This window comes from Antennarius striatus, chromosome 4 (assembly GCF_040054535.1).
Source record: "Antennarius striatus isolate MH-2024 chromosome 4, ASM4005453v1, whole genome shotgun sequence".
NCBI lineage: Eukaryota > Metazoa > Chordata > Actinopteri > Lophiiformes > Antennariidae > Antennarius > Antennarius striatus.
This window is the reverse complement of record NC_090779.1, coordinates 5,726,457-5,742,939: the sequence shown is the minus strand read 5'-3', so window position 1 is coordinate 5,742,939 and position 16,483 is coordinate 5,726,457. Positions and strand designations below refer to the sequence as shown.

At 46.0% G+C, this 16,483-nt stretch overlaps 2 protein-coding genes across 3 annotated transcripts; both read left to right on the top strand.

Annotated features, from left to right (window-relative positions):
- The first annotated feature begins 1,577 nt into the window (after positions 1-1,577).
- LOC137594594 (parathyroid hormone-like) lies at positions 1,578-2,330 on the top strand. The gene is made up of 3 exons (XM_068314199.1): positions 1,578-1,634; positions 1,862-1,959; positions 2,072-2,330. Exons 2-3 carry the CDS (start codon positions 1,877-1,879, stop codon positions 2,325-2,327), a joined length of 339 nt encoding a protein of 112 aa, XP_068170300.1. The 5' UTR covers positions 1,578-1,634; positions 1,862-1,876; the 3' UTR covers positions 2,328-2,330.
- Positions 2,331-2,911: 581 nt separating this feature from the next.
- Positions 2,912-14,653, top strand: LOC137594529 (BTB/POZ domain-containing protein 10-like). Of its 2 annotated transcripts, none has more exons than XM_068314072.1 (8): positions 2,912-3,047; positions 8,374-8,624; positions 8,715-9,036; positions 9,270-9,372; positions 10,090-10,210; positions 11,100-11,297; positions 12,056-12,166; positions 13,386-14,653. In XM_068314072.1, exons 2-8 carry the CDS (start codon positions 8,438-8,440, stop codon positions 13,874-13,876), a joined length of 1,533 nt encoding a protein of 510 aa, XP_068170173.1. In that variant the 5' UTR covers positions 2,912-3,047; positions 8,374-8,437; the 3' UTR covers positions 13,877-14,653. The 2 variants fall into 2 exon arrangements, with proteins under 2 accessions (XP_068170173.1, XP_068170172.1); XM_068314071.1 differs by lacking the exon at positions 2,912-3,047 and adding an exon at positions 4,495-4,762.
- Positions 14,654-16,483: the final 1,830 nt, after the last annotated feature.

Sequence of the window (16,483 nt, the reverse complement as noted above, 5' to 3'; positions counted from 1 at the left end):
TGTGAGTAATCCAGCCAATGGGCTGGCTAACAAAACTAAACTGGTAACTCAGAAAACCCCTGACAGATGGATTCAGTTCAGCATCTTTAGTATGAAGAGCTGCTTCTGATCTAAAATTAGTAATATCTTCAAAAAGCTTTCCACGGGTCAGAGCGCAACAAACGGTAATGTGTGTATGAGTACTGTTTGATTTCAGCAAAAATAATTAAATGTGTTCACACAGATCCCCATTAGGTGTCTTGTGTTTTTAATTTCATTTATTTTAATTTTTATGGGTTTTATTCTATAGATTATGGTTGCTTTTCCCATTTTTTTGTGCATTCGTGTGAAGCATAGCTGGAAACTACAGCTGTCATGTTAGTAAGTAAAATATATATTTTTGTCCTAACTTAAAAACAATGAAAAAATTCAATATTGAGACATTTCAACATTTACAGGCCATTGATTAAAAAAGTTAGAAAACTATATCAAATAACTTAAATATGTCATTCACATCCAACCACTGACAATTTGTTATGTCTTAACACAACAACATCCCTACTGATGTATTTAATAATGCCTGTCATGACATGTCCAAAGGTGGCTAAAAGGGATTTATTTAATTTATTATGTGTACTCAAAACACTGAAAATGACATCTGAAATCTTTCTAGAATCTGTTCATTCATGCAGAGAAACACCTTCCATGACCAAGACTGTGACGACAACAGCATCATCCAGTGACACACCTCTTGAACCACCACCTAGTCTTTGATTCAGGATGTTTTCTCTGACGTCAGGCCAGTCTCAAAGCTCTTTTTTGGGAAGTGAACTCATTAAAACAGTGATAGTTCTTGAGTGAAATGCCTGCGTAACCAAGGCGACTCCCCAGTCGTCAATGAGGGTCATAAATCCATCTAAATGTTGCCACTATTGTTGTAAGGCAGGCGAGGAGCCAGACAAAAAAGGTCAAATGACATGTGGACTAATATATCTGACCATTCAACGGTGATAGCAGGAATAGCTGCAGCGTGCAAAATTGAAAATGTGTAAAAAATAAAAATAAAAACAAGAGTTTGGAAATGTTTGGTAAAGAATTCTGGGAAATAGTTTTAATGTAAAACCTTTACAATAATAGTATTTATGGTCATCCTTGTATCGCAATAGACAAAATTTCTACATACAAACCTTCAGTGGTTAATTACAATGATATTTAAATATAATGGTGATACCATAGGAGTGATATCTTTTTAACAAACACAGAAACTCTTTTGAAATATTAACAACTTAATAAATTTATGCTCAAGAAATACAGACATTGGGTTTGGAATGAATGCGTGTTGGGGGGTGGTGGGGTGGTGGTGGGGGCTGTGAGGTGGTGGGGGCTGTGAGGTGCATGGGTTCAAACGTGAAGCCATCAGTTTGTTCTGGTATGGTGGAAGCCTGAAGCCCAGAGGAGGTGTTGTCATTCCTGTCCTGCCCCCTCCAGGAGCTGAAGGTGTGACATCAACGGCAATAATGAAGGCAGCTCATCAATGGCTGAGCCCTGGAGCTATAAAAGGACGTCGGAGCATCCAGTGCTTATCATAACTTGTAGGAGCTGACCAAACCAGACAGACTATTACCTGATCACACAAGGAGAGGCCGCTGACGCAGGTATGGGTTTTTTCTAGGTCGTATTGAAAGAGTCAGGACAAACACATTGTCAGCTCGACTTTTAAACTGGTATTATTGGATTGTGTGATAAGACATGGAAAGCTTGGAATAAAATATGGAAGCAAAAGGGCAGACATTTTAAAACAGCTTTATTAAATATACATAGCATATTTCATTTTGTTGAACCCTTTTTTATTTTAAATATATATATTTTTTTATCCTAACAGATAATTTACGTCGACATGCAAATTCTGGACAATAGAATCGCGTTCATGGCAATCTGCATCTTACAACTCTTCTCCCTCAGTGAAGCGCGCCCCCTAAGGTGAGGTCTGCCTCCGATCACATCGGTGCGCGTCCGCTTTTAATTTGCGTTATTTCTTGTCAAAGAATCCAGTTTTGTAATTTAAATTGAGGGATCTTCTCCGACTGTCCAGAAAACGGACGGTGAGTGAGGTGCAGCTCATGCACAGCCTCGGGGAGCACAAGCAGGTGCAGGACAGGCGGGACTGGCTGCAGATGAGACTCCACACCGTCCACACCGCGCCGGCCCGGGACGGCAGCGGGGACGTGGGCCCCCCAAGGAGGAGGATACGGCCCGAGGAGCTCCCCGACCTGAGCGACCTGACGCCGGATGAGATCCAGTCCGCTTTGAACTTGTTGGAAAAACTCCTAAAATCAAAGCAGTCGTGATTTTTTTTTTTTTAAAATGAATGATTCTATTTGACCTTAGACGTCACAACATTTCCTACAGTTCAAAATGCGGGCTTCATTTGATTCTTTAATGTTGTTTAATGGGTTTAATGTTTCATGACTGAATGTCTTCCTCGTTTACTAGAATGTGATATATTTATTTATATTTTTCTTTTTATTTATTCAATCTTATTTAAGGAATACATGTTTAGGAGACTGGGAATCTTTTTTCTCGGTGTTTCTGCACTTCTTTTCAACAAGTGGTGTAAACCATTCATGAAGCTGCTTACTTCAACAAACTGAAGGAGAGTGGGACTGAGACCAATTTCTGATATTATTATACATAGGTGTATGTGGCTTAATAACAGGCTATGTCCTTCAATGATTTATAAACTATTTTTATATGTATGTAAAATTGGTGGTTCTATTTTTCTAAGCATACAGAGCGTGTATGATATGAATACATGTAAACAAATGACTGCAGCTGCTGCTTGTTGTTTATTTAAATTGCGTGCGGCGCGAGGCGGACGAGAGCGTCCTGAGTTCTCGCGAGATTCTTCGTGAACTCCACTTCCGGACCAAAACAAAGACACCGCGGCTGCTGTAAGTGGACTCCTCTGAGCCCGGGGTTCTACGAACTCCTCCGTGTTCCAGTGGTTAGACTGAAGACAGCTCGAATAACCTGTCAACAATGTCTATCGGAATGTAACACAACAAGAGGTAACGGAAAGTTTCGTTGATACCAGTTGAAGTTAGCCTCCGGACGTCTGGCCGGTGCTTAGCTCAGTGCTAATGCTAATCCAACAGGCTAACAGTCGCTGGCTTCTAATGATCTGACATGATTCCAGCTTTATGGGTGACAGACATGCACATTTAATGTTACAAAAGCCCTTTAATGGCAGCGGAACTGTTGTGTATTAAAGGTGACTTTTTTATGGTGCTTTACATGTGAATAACAGTATGCACATACAACAAGGGAAAAGAGTGAGCTATAAAAGCAAGTGGACATACCTACAAGGAGCATCACACACCATACATACAGTACTGTATATCCCCACTGACACTGACTCCTGAGTTCTTGCTTTATTTCTGAAGGTGTAGAGTTTTGATGGATTCCAGATCAGCAGGCAGTTTGAAGGATACAGGATCACAGTAACAGTACAGTCACCACCTGAAGACCAGGAGCCCGATTGACTTATAGTCAAATAGTTTGTCAGAGAAGAACTGAATGGCATTAAATGAATAAATGCTGAGCTGATTTGTAGGGATGCTGCTGTACTAGAGAAGAATAACGCAGCACTTGTCCGCTGGGTAGATCGTATTAGTCAGAAGTACACAGATGCTCCGATGGTTAATCCCACAGTGTGCATGAACTGAATTTATGAAGAGAATTATTCAGAAGATAAAACTATGATCAAGCCGGATGTGACCTCCATCTGGATCTTGAAATTGAGAAGCAGTTTAGAGTTGACCTTTGCAAATAAGTCTGCCTGTGATGCTGACTTTAAGTGTCTGTAAATGACAGCATTGATGGCGACGTGACTCCTGTTCCCCCCACTGGAAGAGTTAATTCAGTTTGACTTGTTGAGAGAAAGAGTCCCTTGGCCTAGGTGACTTGTTGTGTATAATACATGTATTACATATTGGATGGTACAATGTTTTCCACGTCAGTTTTCAAGCAGCAGAGAAAACATGGCACCATTTAGAAATATATATTTAAGCTATTTTTTTCTCAGTAAGAATTGTTAGTACAGCTGTAGTTCAATTCAAGTTTACGTTTTTCTGTTGCCTACATTTTGCATGACGTGATTAGATTATTTATAATATATATTCAGGGTGTGCATATACATACAGTGTATTTCGTTTTTTCTTTTTCCAAAGAAAATATTTTTTCCAGTATGCATTTAAATTGAACCCTGGGAATTTTCATGTAGATGAATAACATTAAATTATAATCCACAATCCCCCTCGCGGCTAACGTTAAAGTTGACGAGATATGTCGAGTTTGACGTTATTTACAACGACCGCCTATTAAACGCGCCGCTGGTAGTCCGCACGGAGCGCTCGGGAGGGGGAGTTTCCGAGGCGACGTGAAGGCAGCATCGCCCTGATTCGGTCGAGCACGCGGCCATTCACAGTTGGAGGTCCCTCCGGTGACTCGGAACGCTCCGCCGGCGCTCAGTCGCTCCCCGCTCGCATAGACACGGGCACAGCTTTTGGATCCAAGTTGGGTTTTTTTTATTATTGTAACAGCGAGGTCAAGTCCGGTTCGAGTGTCAGAGACGATGCCGATGAAGTTGGAAAGTAATGAGCGAGGATGCTGAAGCTGCCGGCAAGCCCGCTTTGTTCGGAGGAGCGCCAGGCTTTTGTGCGGCTGTCATCCCGCAGCTCATCCCCTGCTGCTTTGTCTTCTCCCGGCCCTCTCACACCGACCGGTAGGTGCCCGTCCGCCTGCAGAGCACCGACGTTTTAGCTCGGTCATTGTGCTCCGTGCGCACACTATTAGTACCCGGCGATTGCTACGAGCGTCTGCTCATAAAACATTTGTAGTAGTGCCCCAGACAAAAGCACTGACTGATTTATGCTTGTTGGCACTCAAGCAGGGTAAATAATCACTATGAGACAATCAATAGTTATTTTTTTAATCTTGCATAATGTGAGAAATATCCAAACAGCTTTTTGAAACTGGTGATGCTCTTATAAGAGGACATATCCGTGCTTGTTTCCCACATTCAGCCTCCTTTTCCTGGACTGGAGCCCACGCTGCTGCAGATTCCCCATCTTTGGCCGACAGTGTGTCGGTGTCAGCAGCCCCTAAATAATAGATGGGACCCTGGCCCCTCGGGGCTCTCACCTCATGCTTTTAATAGACCACCAGGATGCCTTGACTTGATGTGTCTTAGAAGGGTTGGCGAACTTGACTTTTATTTAACACATTAAAGTTGCAGGGAGAGCTTTTGTTAGCACTACAGGCCGGTGACCTCGGGGAAACGGTGATATCAGGAGGTGGTGCTCCCTAACAGGAAATTGGACAAGTGAAATGTTACCCCTCCCCCCATCTAGTTCTCTGAGGCTGGGTGAGATCTCGGCTGCTGCAGATTTGCATTTCCATGTGAAAGATGAGAGCTGCCTGTCTTGAGTGAAATATTGCCTCCTCAGTTCCTTTGTTCCCTGAACGCTGCTGGTCCGTCCGCTGGCTGCAGGCCCGCTTGGCTGGAAGACCAGCTTTTGTTTTTATTATCCTATTTGTGAAGCACGTTAAATTTCCAGCAGACATAAAATGCAAATTTATGTTCTGTCTGAACATAAATAATGCTTGTAAACACAATCAGTCTGATCATATTAGATCACTTCATTGTGGCCTTATGAATAAGAATCCTGGTTTCTGACGGCATGAACAGCAGGGCAGATTACCGCGTCTTTCTATGAATAGCCTTGTGTGCTATTTTTTTTTTATATAAATAATTTTGCAGGGATAAGTAGCGTCTGTCCGACAGCATGGGGGGGGGGGTGTCCTCTGTGCGCAGCAGATGGCTCACCTGAACACACACAAGCAGACTGAGATGTGTTTTTGTGAAGGTGCGAGGCATATTTGTGCGCACGTTTCTTCCTTTCCTCAGCTGCTATGGTGAACCTGGTCTTCAACGACATTGCTGGAGTCGTGTGCTCTGATGTGAAGCCAGTATGAATCCTGAAGTTACTTCCTTGTGCTGAGGTTTCTTAAGGTTTGTGTTTTTGTATTTTGAAATTTGGAAATATGTAAACATCCTTTGTGTCTTTGTGGTGCTTGCCTCTGAGACATTCTCTACATGTCTGACGGGAGCGGTGCTAAAGAACACGGATCTGTGACCTTGACTGGGTGCAGCTAATAGGTGCTGGTAGAAATTCAAGGTGATGTGTCGTCGCGCTGCGCCGCTGATCATGTGGTGTCAGAGGTCGACTGGTTTCGATGCGTCTCGGTGGGCTTCGTCTGGCCTGATTAACCTCTCAGTCCGTCTGCAGACGGCCGGCAGCCGATCTGATGGTCCAACATGTTCAGTCGTCAGCCAGAGCCAGAGAGGCTTCTCTCATTACCAGCCGGAGGCTCTGCTAGACAGACATCACCTATTGACTGGACAGAGAAGCTCCTTATTCAGCTCTCAAGAGTTCACCTCCGCTGTGAGAACTAAGAACCGGGTGTTTGTATTGAGTATAAACCCTCCGTTGTCTGCCTCGGTGAGCTCGTTCAGGCCTCCATGTGTTGCTGCTTCATCTCTGTGCGTCTGTCAATGTGCTGAACAAAGCAGAAGCCGCTGGTCTGATTGCCTGTACGTCATTTTTATGAAACAATAAAAAAGACATCTGCCTCTATTTTTGGCCATCACCCCCCCCTGCCCCCCTCCTCACGCCGGTTTTCTGTCTCTCTGGTTCCGTAGCCGACAGTAGTTGGTCATCATCAGATTTCATAGCAGCTCCTCTCTGGAGAGCAGAGCGCTCTTCATTACTGAGACCTGGATGTGTTTCAGCCTCATCGGCTCGACGCTATCGATCACGCAGCTGTGGTGTCACTGAGAAAGTGACGCGGAGATGTTCAGCACAACAGCAGGAACTCTTGTTATGTTCCTGCATCAGAAAATAAGGGGGTTTTGAAACGTTCGGGACCGTTTTTCCTTTTGTGCTTCATTATCAGTTATTATCTCAGTCATTATCTAGACCTGTGAGTCTGGAGGTGTGATCATGTGATTCGTATAACGTGTGACTTCTGATGGCCTCTTCTTCATCTCCTTCTCAGGTGCAGATCTTTATTTATTAACAAGTTAATACATTTTAATATTAAAGTAATAACTACATCATTACACATGTCTTATTATGAAATTAGCGCCAGGCTTGAATCAAAATAAAAGGGACAGCTTTCTTTCCAGCTACTGGAGTCACTCTGACAGGTCAAATAGGGGAATTAATGTGTGCACAGGAGTGTGTGTTAGAATCCCCTCTGATGTGGAGGGCAGATATAATTACAGGTTTGCGTGCCTGTCTCTGGAAACACCTTGAATCTCAGCAGACCGCTCCAGGAAGGCAGCAGAGCCGTCGTTACCCACCGGTCATAAAACGTGAGAGAAACCAGCCTGTGGAGCGAGTAAACAGTCAGCGCCATTTCTGTTTGCTGGGCTGTACCTGAGTGAATTCCACTTAGATTGTTTCACATGGATACACTCTCTAATGGGTGTGTGTGTGTGTGTGTGTGTGAGTGGAGTTTGTCCTGTTTCTACTGACTCTAACTGGGTTCACATGAGTTGACTGCAGACCTTCGCAGACTCTCTCTTCTCGATCCACAGCTCAGCAGAAACTAAAAGTCCTTTTACCCCCTGAGTGGTTTTGGCTCGACTGTCCCTGAGTGGATGTGTCGTCCTCCTCGGACACAACGTGACCATATCCAACATTTATTTCAATAAATCCACCAGTTTCTATCACAAACCACAGTTAAAGGATAATTCCAACAAGAATCTTCATCTGCGTATTTTTAATGTCATACTATTAAGCAGTTATTCACATAAAATAGAATTATTTACATAACACCTACGCCACAAATTCCTCTACACAAAATCTTGTGCACAAACATGCAAACAAACATAGTGCTGAGGTAAGCAGTTTGTGTCACGGAGCATTTTTTTTATTGCTTTAAACATCAGATTGTATATTTTTACACATTTTGCACATTATTTTTTCCTATGAACCCATTTGGGTGTATTTTTTACAATGAATTCCTGCATAGAACTTCTGTATTTAAAAGAAAACAGTCATTTCAAATCCACATTGTTACCCGATGACGTTTCTGTGTTGGAGTCCGGCACTCAGATCCCAGATCAGGATCCCCGACAAATGTTATAGAATAAATTATAAGTTATAGAATAAATCAGTTTTATCTGCTTCTATTTCCAAAACTGCAGGCACGCACTAAAACTCCCATGATGCCAGCTGGTGGTTGTGTGTTTTTTCGCTTCCTTTATCGACATCTACGTGAACTAGTCGGGTTCTGAGGAGCTGTGCTGTGTTCTCTCGCCTCCAGCTCTGACCAGCAGCGTGGCTCTTCGGCGTCGGACTGCGACAGCCAGCGTCAGCCGGTCGGCGCCATGAACGTTTACGGAGGCGGAGCCAGCGGAGGCTCAAACGGCGGCGCGAGGGAAAGGGGAGGAGCCGAGCATTACCGAGAGCAACGGCGGCGCTCCAGCGACCGTTCGCGTGACTCCTCCCACGAGAGAGGCGAGGGTCAGCTGACGCCCTGCATCAGGAACGTCACTTCCCCCACGCGGCAGCACGGTGAGGAGAAAACGAGACGCGATTTTGGTTCTGGTTTCCTCCTCGCCTCTCGACAGACTGAAAGCCTTCTTGTGCTCGTCTCTCCCACAGACCGTGAGCGCGGCGACGGGGGCTCGTCCTCCAGATCCTCCAGCCCAAGACCCCCCAGGGTTTCCCTTCCCTACTCCCACATCGGAGGAGCCCTGATGGGGGGACACATCCCCCGATCCCTGGGTCCTCCTGGAGCTGACCATCACTCCAAGACGCTCGGCCAAGGCCTGTGCGACATGATCTACGTGTATGACCTCAGCAGTAAGGAGGGGCACCGCAGCGGGCTGAGGCTGGGGGAGAGGGTCACGCTCATCGTGGACAACACCAGGTTCGTGGTGGACCCCGCCATCTTCACCGCTCAGCCCAACACCATGCTGGGCAGGTAAGGACAGACAGAACGAACCCCGACAAGAACAAGAAAAGCAATTTCTGATTGAAAAACGTGTTTTTAACAAGCGAATCCACTTTTTTTTTTTTAAATTAACAATCACCCGCCCCTCCAGAAGTAACACTAGAAAACTACAAGAACCACAACAGCGTCTGTAGAAGTGTCTGTCAGGGCGGGACGACGTCCGTTTGAAGGATTGGTTTTTATTATTTACCATCTGTTCTCAGGATGTTTGGGTCTGGGCGGGACAACAACTTCACGCGGCCCAATGAGAAAGGAGAGTTCGAGGTGGCGGACGGCATCAGCTCCACCGTCTTCAGAGCCATCCTGGTGAGTCTTCATCTCTTTCAGACGCTCTCCTCCTGTCAGTTTCCATCTTTCTCTCCTTTTCTTTGTCTTCCTCTCACATTTTCTCTCTCTGATTTTCTGTCAACCCCTTCCTGACTTTTTTCCCCCACTCTATCTCCTTAGGTTGTTGTTGTCTGGTTTCTGTTCTTTGCTCTCCTTTCTCCTTTTGTTTGTCTTCTTCATGTTTGTATTTTTCCAGATCTTTTCATTGTTTCTCTTCTTTCCTCTGATTTCTCACACATAGAAACCATCTTTTGCTGCTTTATTCTGGTGTCAGCTCTCCAGATCAGATGTAGGGTTAGGGCTCAGAGAACCATGTTGCTATGCTAGTGGGCTGACTCTCCATCCCATCATCTACCAGTCTTTCTGCCTGAGAGTTTATGTGTCGGTATCAAACGCCAGCAGAGGACAGAGTGGGGGGTGGGGGTGGGGTAGTGGTGTGTTTGGGTCCTGGCTGCTCTCCTGGTTTCTGAGGCATTCATTGTTAAAAACCCCTGGGGGGCAGCGTCTCATTGGACACGGACGCCAACAGGAGAGAGAGTGACGTTAGCGTTCCCTCTCACCACCACTCGTTCTCCACCCCCCCTCCCTCCTCTGCTGTGAGAGAAGCAGCATCCATAATGGCGTCCTGTTTTTTCTCCCCCGCCTGTGCCTGAAACGGCTACTGCCTTTCTTTGTGTGCGCTGCTGAAAATGGCAGGATTACTACAAGTCGGGGATAATCCGCTGCCCTGACGGCGTCTCCATCCCCGAGCTGAGAGAGGCATGTGACTACCTCTGCATCTCCTTCAACTACAGCACCATCAAGTGCAGAGATCTCAGTGAGTACACGGCGGCGGACGCGCCGCTGCGTTAGCCGTGAGTGTGTGGGGTGTGTGGAGCTGCAGGCTGCTGTAGTGGCTGGACTTTGGTGAGTGGGGAGCGGAGCTCGTTGGTGTTGACGTAGCATGTTCTTACTCTGTATGTTCCCAAACGCTTCCCTGCATGTCTGATGTGTAGAGAGAGTGTTTTTATTTAGAACGGGTTCAAGGTAACGTTACTGATAAGCAGAGTGGAAGCCTTCTGGGAAACATGCACACATTAGTGATGTAGAGGCAAGGATTTACTCCTCTGTTTTCACTTGGTAGTGGGTGTGACCTGTGTGTGTGTGTGTGTGTGTGTGTGTGTGTGTGTGTGTGTGTGTGTGTGTGAGTGTTTGTGTTGGTGCGTGAGATTGCCTGATGAATATCACCTGTGCTTGGCTGTGATTCTGTTTCTTTTGGGACAGAGAGAGTGTGAGGTGGGTGCCGATGCTTCTGTCGACCGCAAAGAGTAAAATACACAAAGACGCAAAAGCTGTTTTCCAACTTATTCTACTCCAGTCATCGTCGATCTGCACCGAACTTACTTTTTTTCACTGAAACGGTAAATTTAACGTCCACAACTGCGGTAACGCCTCAGACAGAGCCCCGCTCTCTCCGCTCGGTGACTAAATTTGGGTTTTGATAGACAAAAGTGTTTGTGTGTGTGTGTGTTTGTGTGTGGGTGGAGCTACAGCTCCTCTAAGTAGGTCACGATTAGCCGTGAGATTTAATCTTTGTTATGAAAGAGCAGGTCTCTGCACCAGCAGGATGTGGCTTCACACACCAGCCGCGTTGTGTCTCCAGCGCGTCTTCAAGGGTTCAACGCGTCTGAGTGTGTTTAAGTGTCCGTCCTCCTTTCCCTCCCCAGGCGCCTTGATGCACGAGCTGTCCAACGACGGGGCGCGGCGTCAGTTCGAGTGCTACCTGGAGGAGATGGTGCTGCCGCTGATGGTGGCCAGCGCCCAGAGCGGCGAGAGGGAGTGTCACGTGGTGGTGCTGACCGACGACGACGTGGTGGACTGGGACGAGGAGTACCCCCCGCAAATGGGAGAGGAGTACTCACAGAGTAAGATGCCCATTCCAGATCCGCAGCTCACGGCTGCCTCCGCTAGAGGTCCACTGGTCGTCATAGCAACGCTGATTTGTAACCGGAGGGAGATGAGAGTAGCTAAAGATTTTAAAGCTGAAGAAAAGTGAGCGAATCAGTCGGCGTGACGTTTCACTACAGACAGGTGGAGGCAGGACTGACCCCTCCTGTCAGATCACGGGTGGAACACACTCGTCAGCTGTGAGCAGGAACAAGTCAACCAGCTCAGGTTCACGAGTCGTGTGTCACGAGGGTTGGATCAGTACAAGTAGCCTTTAGTGTTATATTTGAAGAACCGTTATTAGTTAGTGCACACAGCTGATGAATCAATGGTTTCCTCAGTGAAGGGGAGCAGCAATGCTCCAAAATTTCTCAAACACACCAGTGAGACGTGTCATGGCTCAGAGCGTCAGGCTCCTTCATCACCATGAACACACACTCGATTTTAAGTCCGTCCCACAGACGCCCCATCGCTGTAAATACTCACCAGATTACTGAGCATTAATCCACCGCTGAAAATAGTCCTGGACAAATGCACCAGTTCCTCCTGCTGGAATCAGGTTTGTTAAAATGTGCAGCGGTCTGTCAGTACAGGGTTTAAAAATAAATTACATGATTGTGTTTGGAGTCAAAATACAGAGGGTTGTTTCAGTGACATTTCAACGAATGTCTTTTTCTTTTAGCCGTCAAAGGTTGTCGGTGAACTCGTGTTTTAATGCCCCTCTTTTGTCCTACAGTCATCTACAGCACCAAGCTGTACCGCTTCTTCAAGTACATCGAGAACAGAGACGTGGCCAAGTCGGTGCTGAAGGACCGAGGACTGAAGAAGATCCGGCTGGGAATAGAAGGTATTCCAGAGTTTCCTTCTCTCAAGGAGAAGGAAACCCTTTCTCCAAACCTGGGAAAGCGTAACCAGTCTGGAAAATGAAATCAGGTTATTTGATGAACTCATGGTGGCAATTATGACTCGGCACACAGGTAATTTTCCATGACAATGAAAATTTCCCTCGGCTGTTTTTTTCCAGAGTGGCCCCGCTAAGGTTAGGGCCACACTGAGAATGAGCTGAGAAGGATAGTTGGAGTCATGGAGTTTCATTCATGAAAGAAAGATAAATGGGACAACTTTCCGCTCAAGGTCACAGCAGGAAGCCTCTAGCTGCTTTGTGACATCACAGCGGACGTACTGGGAATGATGTCAGCATCCAGCAGGGGGGGTAATAGCTGAACCTGTGGAGTGTTTCCACAGCAACACCATTAGATCTGTCTAAAGGTGAGATTTAAAGGAAACACCACATCTAAACAGGAGCAGACCCAACAGCTCTCCGGTAGGTGGCGCCGGCCGATAAACGGTCTGAGCCCCCCTGGGTTTAATATAGATGAAATAAATAAGGTTCAGCGTGTCACTGAGGGAGCTTTAGGAGCTCCACAGAGCACCTAAAGCTCCCTTGGAATCTTCCCATCTCACCTAGATATTAAAATCCCAAAATGTTAGACTAGTCCACATGTGTCAAGCTCAAGGCCCAGGGGGCCAAATGTGGCCCACCGCATCATTTTATGTGGGGCCCGCGAGAGCATAAAAGGTCAGAGTGTCTAAAAAGAAATAATTCAAAAGTGTACTTTGACCAAAACTACATTTCCCACAATGCAATAATTAAGCCCATTTTAACTCTTGACAAAAATTTTTTGACCAAAGTTAATGTCCTAAATTGTGTTTGATGTTATTTTTCTTTATTCTCTTGGACATTTTGATCCTTGATTGATGGACTTCTGTTGGTTTAATAACCTGGGAAATGAAAAGGATTTATGTTACAACAGAGAAACTGTTTTTCTCTCTCTAACTGTAATGTTTGCAACTTGAATAAGTAACAAATTCAGAGTTACTTAACATTAAGGTGTAGTTGCATTTATTTTACATTACATTGAGTTACATGTAGTTACATTTATTAGTTACATGTGGCCCTTTGAGGACAGCCATGATGCTGATGTGGCCCTCAGTGAAAATGAGTTTGACACCCCTGGACTAGTCTTCTAACTAGTGTTTGGTTTCTATCTGTTGTTTTCTTTCAGGATACCCAACCTACAAAGAGAAAGTGAAACGGCGTCCTGGAGGTCGTCCGGAGGTCATCTACAACTACGTCCAGCGTCCCTTCATCCGCATGTCGTGGGAAAAGGAGGAGGGGAAGAGCCGCCACGTGGACTTCCAGTGCGTCAAGTCCAAGTCCATCACCAACCTGGCTGCGGCCGCCGCGGACATTCCCCAGGACCAGCTCGTGGTCATGCAGCCCCCGGGGCCGCAAGTGGACGAGCTGGACACTCTGCCTCCACTGCCGGGGGTCAGCGACCCCTACCAGCCGCCGGCAGGGCAGGGGGGGCCGGAGAGCAACTTGGGCCCTCAGCTGGCGCAAGGCTACGAGGCCCCGAACCAGCAGCAGGCTCAGGAGGGTCCGGGCCAGGCGGGAAACACGGCCCACGGCAACCAGCAGCCCACAGGCGGCCAGGCTCCGCCCACGTACCACTACGAGCAGGACCCAGACACACCCTCACCCCCCCCACACTGAACCCCCCCCTATTGCTGCGTTCACATTGACGGTAACAAATGCTCCTATTTACATCACACGGAGGTCAGTTCACTGCTAGCAGATGCTAATAAGCACAGGAACCTGATTGGTCGCCAACAACCAATAAGCACACAGATTCAGCAGAAATCAGCCCTCCTGGTCACCTGCTGCTGTCAGTGTGAACACAGACTGTTACCCCCCCCCCACCCCAGTGGCAGAGCACCACTTTGCCTTCTGTTGCACCTCTGCTGCAGCCTCTCAGTCAGCACAGCGTCCCTCGACCCGATGACGTGCATCAGCAGCCCCCCCCCCTTTCACTTTTTTCTTTACATGACCAAAGGAGCGTTTAGAGGCATCCTGTACGCATGTGGGTGCCGTTACGTGTGTGTGTGTGTGTGTGTGTGTGTGTGTGTGTGCGTGCTGCTGCTGGGATACTGTACCTCACAGGAAGTGGATTTCAGTGCCTCTTATTTATTCGTCTTTAGGGCGGCTGTGAAGATCAATTTTTTTTTACATTTTTTTTTAGCACATGAAGGCCTTGATGAAGGTTTGTGTTTCACACCGGGTGTAGAAGTTCTCCACGCGTTCCTCTCCCTCTGTTCTCCAGATCAGTTGATTTGGTTCCTCGTTTACGTCAGGTCGCCCGTTTTACTTGTTTACACCCCCACCCCTCCCCACTCCCAGCTGAGCTGCTTTGCACCAGTTCATCACCGCTGTGAGCACACAGGATGTCAGACACGTTGAACACAAATTGTTTTTTCTAATAAATGGTATTCACACTCAACTGGGCTTCAGTTTTCATTTTAATTAAGGGTGAAAGTGGAGAAGCTGCAGCATCCATAAATCAATAAACATTCACTTTTAAATATTTAATAAAGGCTTGACAGCCCCGTGTGGCGTCCAGGCTTCAACGTGAACACACAAACAAGCACTGGAGTCGTTCCTTTTGCTGTTTGGAATTCTAACTTTTTCTGTATTTCCATGGCAACAATGTAAAAGTGAACAAGTGAGGTCAGTTTTTGAAGCATAGCTCGGAAACTATTCTGTCCTGGAACATTCGTTGAGGGAATGTATTTCAGGTTTCATTTGCACATCTTCTAAAGCTGGATGTCGAACCGCACACACAGGAGCAGGGCGTCCTCAGCTCAACGCATCGTTTCATGTCACGTCTAAACCTGAGCAGGAAAAGACGAGTTGTTCGCTGACATAAAAGGCCTGACCCAGGAACGAGGAGCAGACATTAAATATGAGCAGCTTCCCATCATTATTTAATACTGTTTCGCTGATCAAGCACCAAAGACGATATTCTGCGAAAATAATCGTCTCCCAGGAAGAAGCTGCTCTTTTTTAGGACACATTCGTGCAGATTTTGATTAAAAAGGTTGTGAAAGCAGCAGCATCTGCCTCTGGGTTTCTCTCAGTGTGCAGACCTTCCAGCAGCTGGATGGCAACATCATAAAAATACCACCGGGCTGCTCTGATTGGCCGAGAGCAGAGGTCATGAATGAACACAGAACCAGTCCGCAATGACAGAAACAAATAATTTTATTTTAAAAATATTTCACTGCTGATACAATACACTCATCATACTCATATATATTTGCATAAAGTATACTCTTAACATGATAATATTTAAAGATTTGATACATTATTGTCAGGTGGGGAGGGGTATATGAACAAGGGTGTACTGTATTGTAGTGTGTAACGTAAAACCATTGAAACGAACCACAAGAACAGATAGAGAGGGTGGGGGTGGGGGGGGCCTCACCAGCCGCCGTGTGATTGGACGAAGAAAGGCGTCCTCTGAACAGTCGTTTCAGGACAACGGCACACATTTTACATCCACACCCGTTTGAAGGGGCTGCAAAATGTGGAGCCGAAACCAGTCAAAATCACAGATAACTTTCTGCCTGTATGGAAAGAAAAGCTGTTTGAGCGGTTTGTGTCTCTCATGAATCGACCTCTAGATGAACGGATGCTAGATGTTAATCTATAGTGAGGGAAAAAAATCATTTTTGTTTTTCTGAATCAAGATTATTGCCACAGAATTGAGGAAAAGTTTCCAAAAAAAAATTCTCACATGGTCCCATTCATTGCAGCTACACGATCAAGTGTAGTCAACAGAGGGATCAGAACTCTTGTAATCCAACATGTAACTTTGACTGTATATAACAGATTCAAACACAGGCATCATTAGCCCAAAGACAAGAGTTTATCCCGATTCTGGCACCAAAATCAGTCAGGATGCGCTTCTCTTGGGATTTTTTAATTCGCACTGATTCCCGAAAACTTTTCTCAGAATCATAAGATTCTCATCTCATTAAGTCAGAGGAGGGTGAGAAGCGAACTCACTTCACCTGACTGAACCCAGCTCACTTTAAACAAGCAAGAAAAGCTTAAAGAATTTAAAAACAAAAAGTTTCACCAACTTTCCACGTAAATTGTTCTCCTTGTATAGAAACAAAGAGGGGAGGTAACTTGTTATAAATGGATTGGGAAAGAACAACACGTCTTCTTGCAGATGTCTGGGGGCCTTTGAGGGACCTTCAGACGATCTGACGCAGTGAGAACATGAGAAGAGCAAACCAGCATCTCCTGCTTGTATTT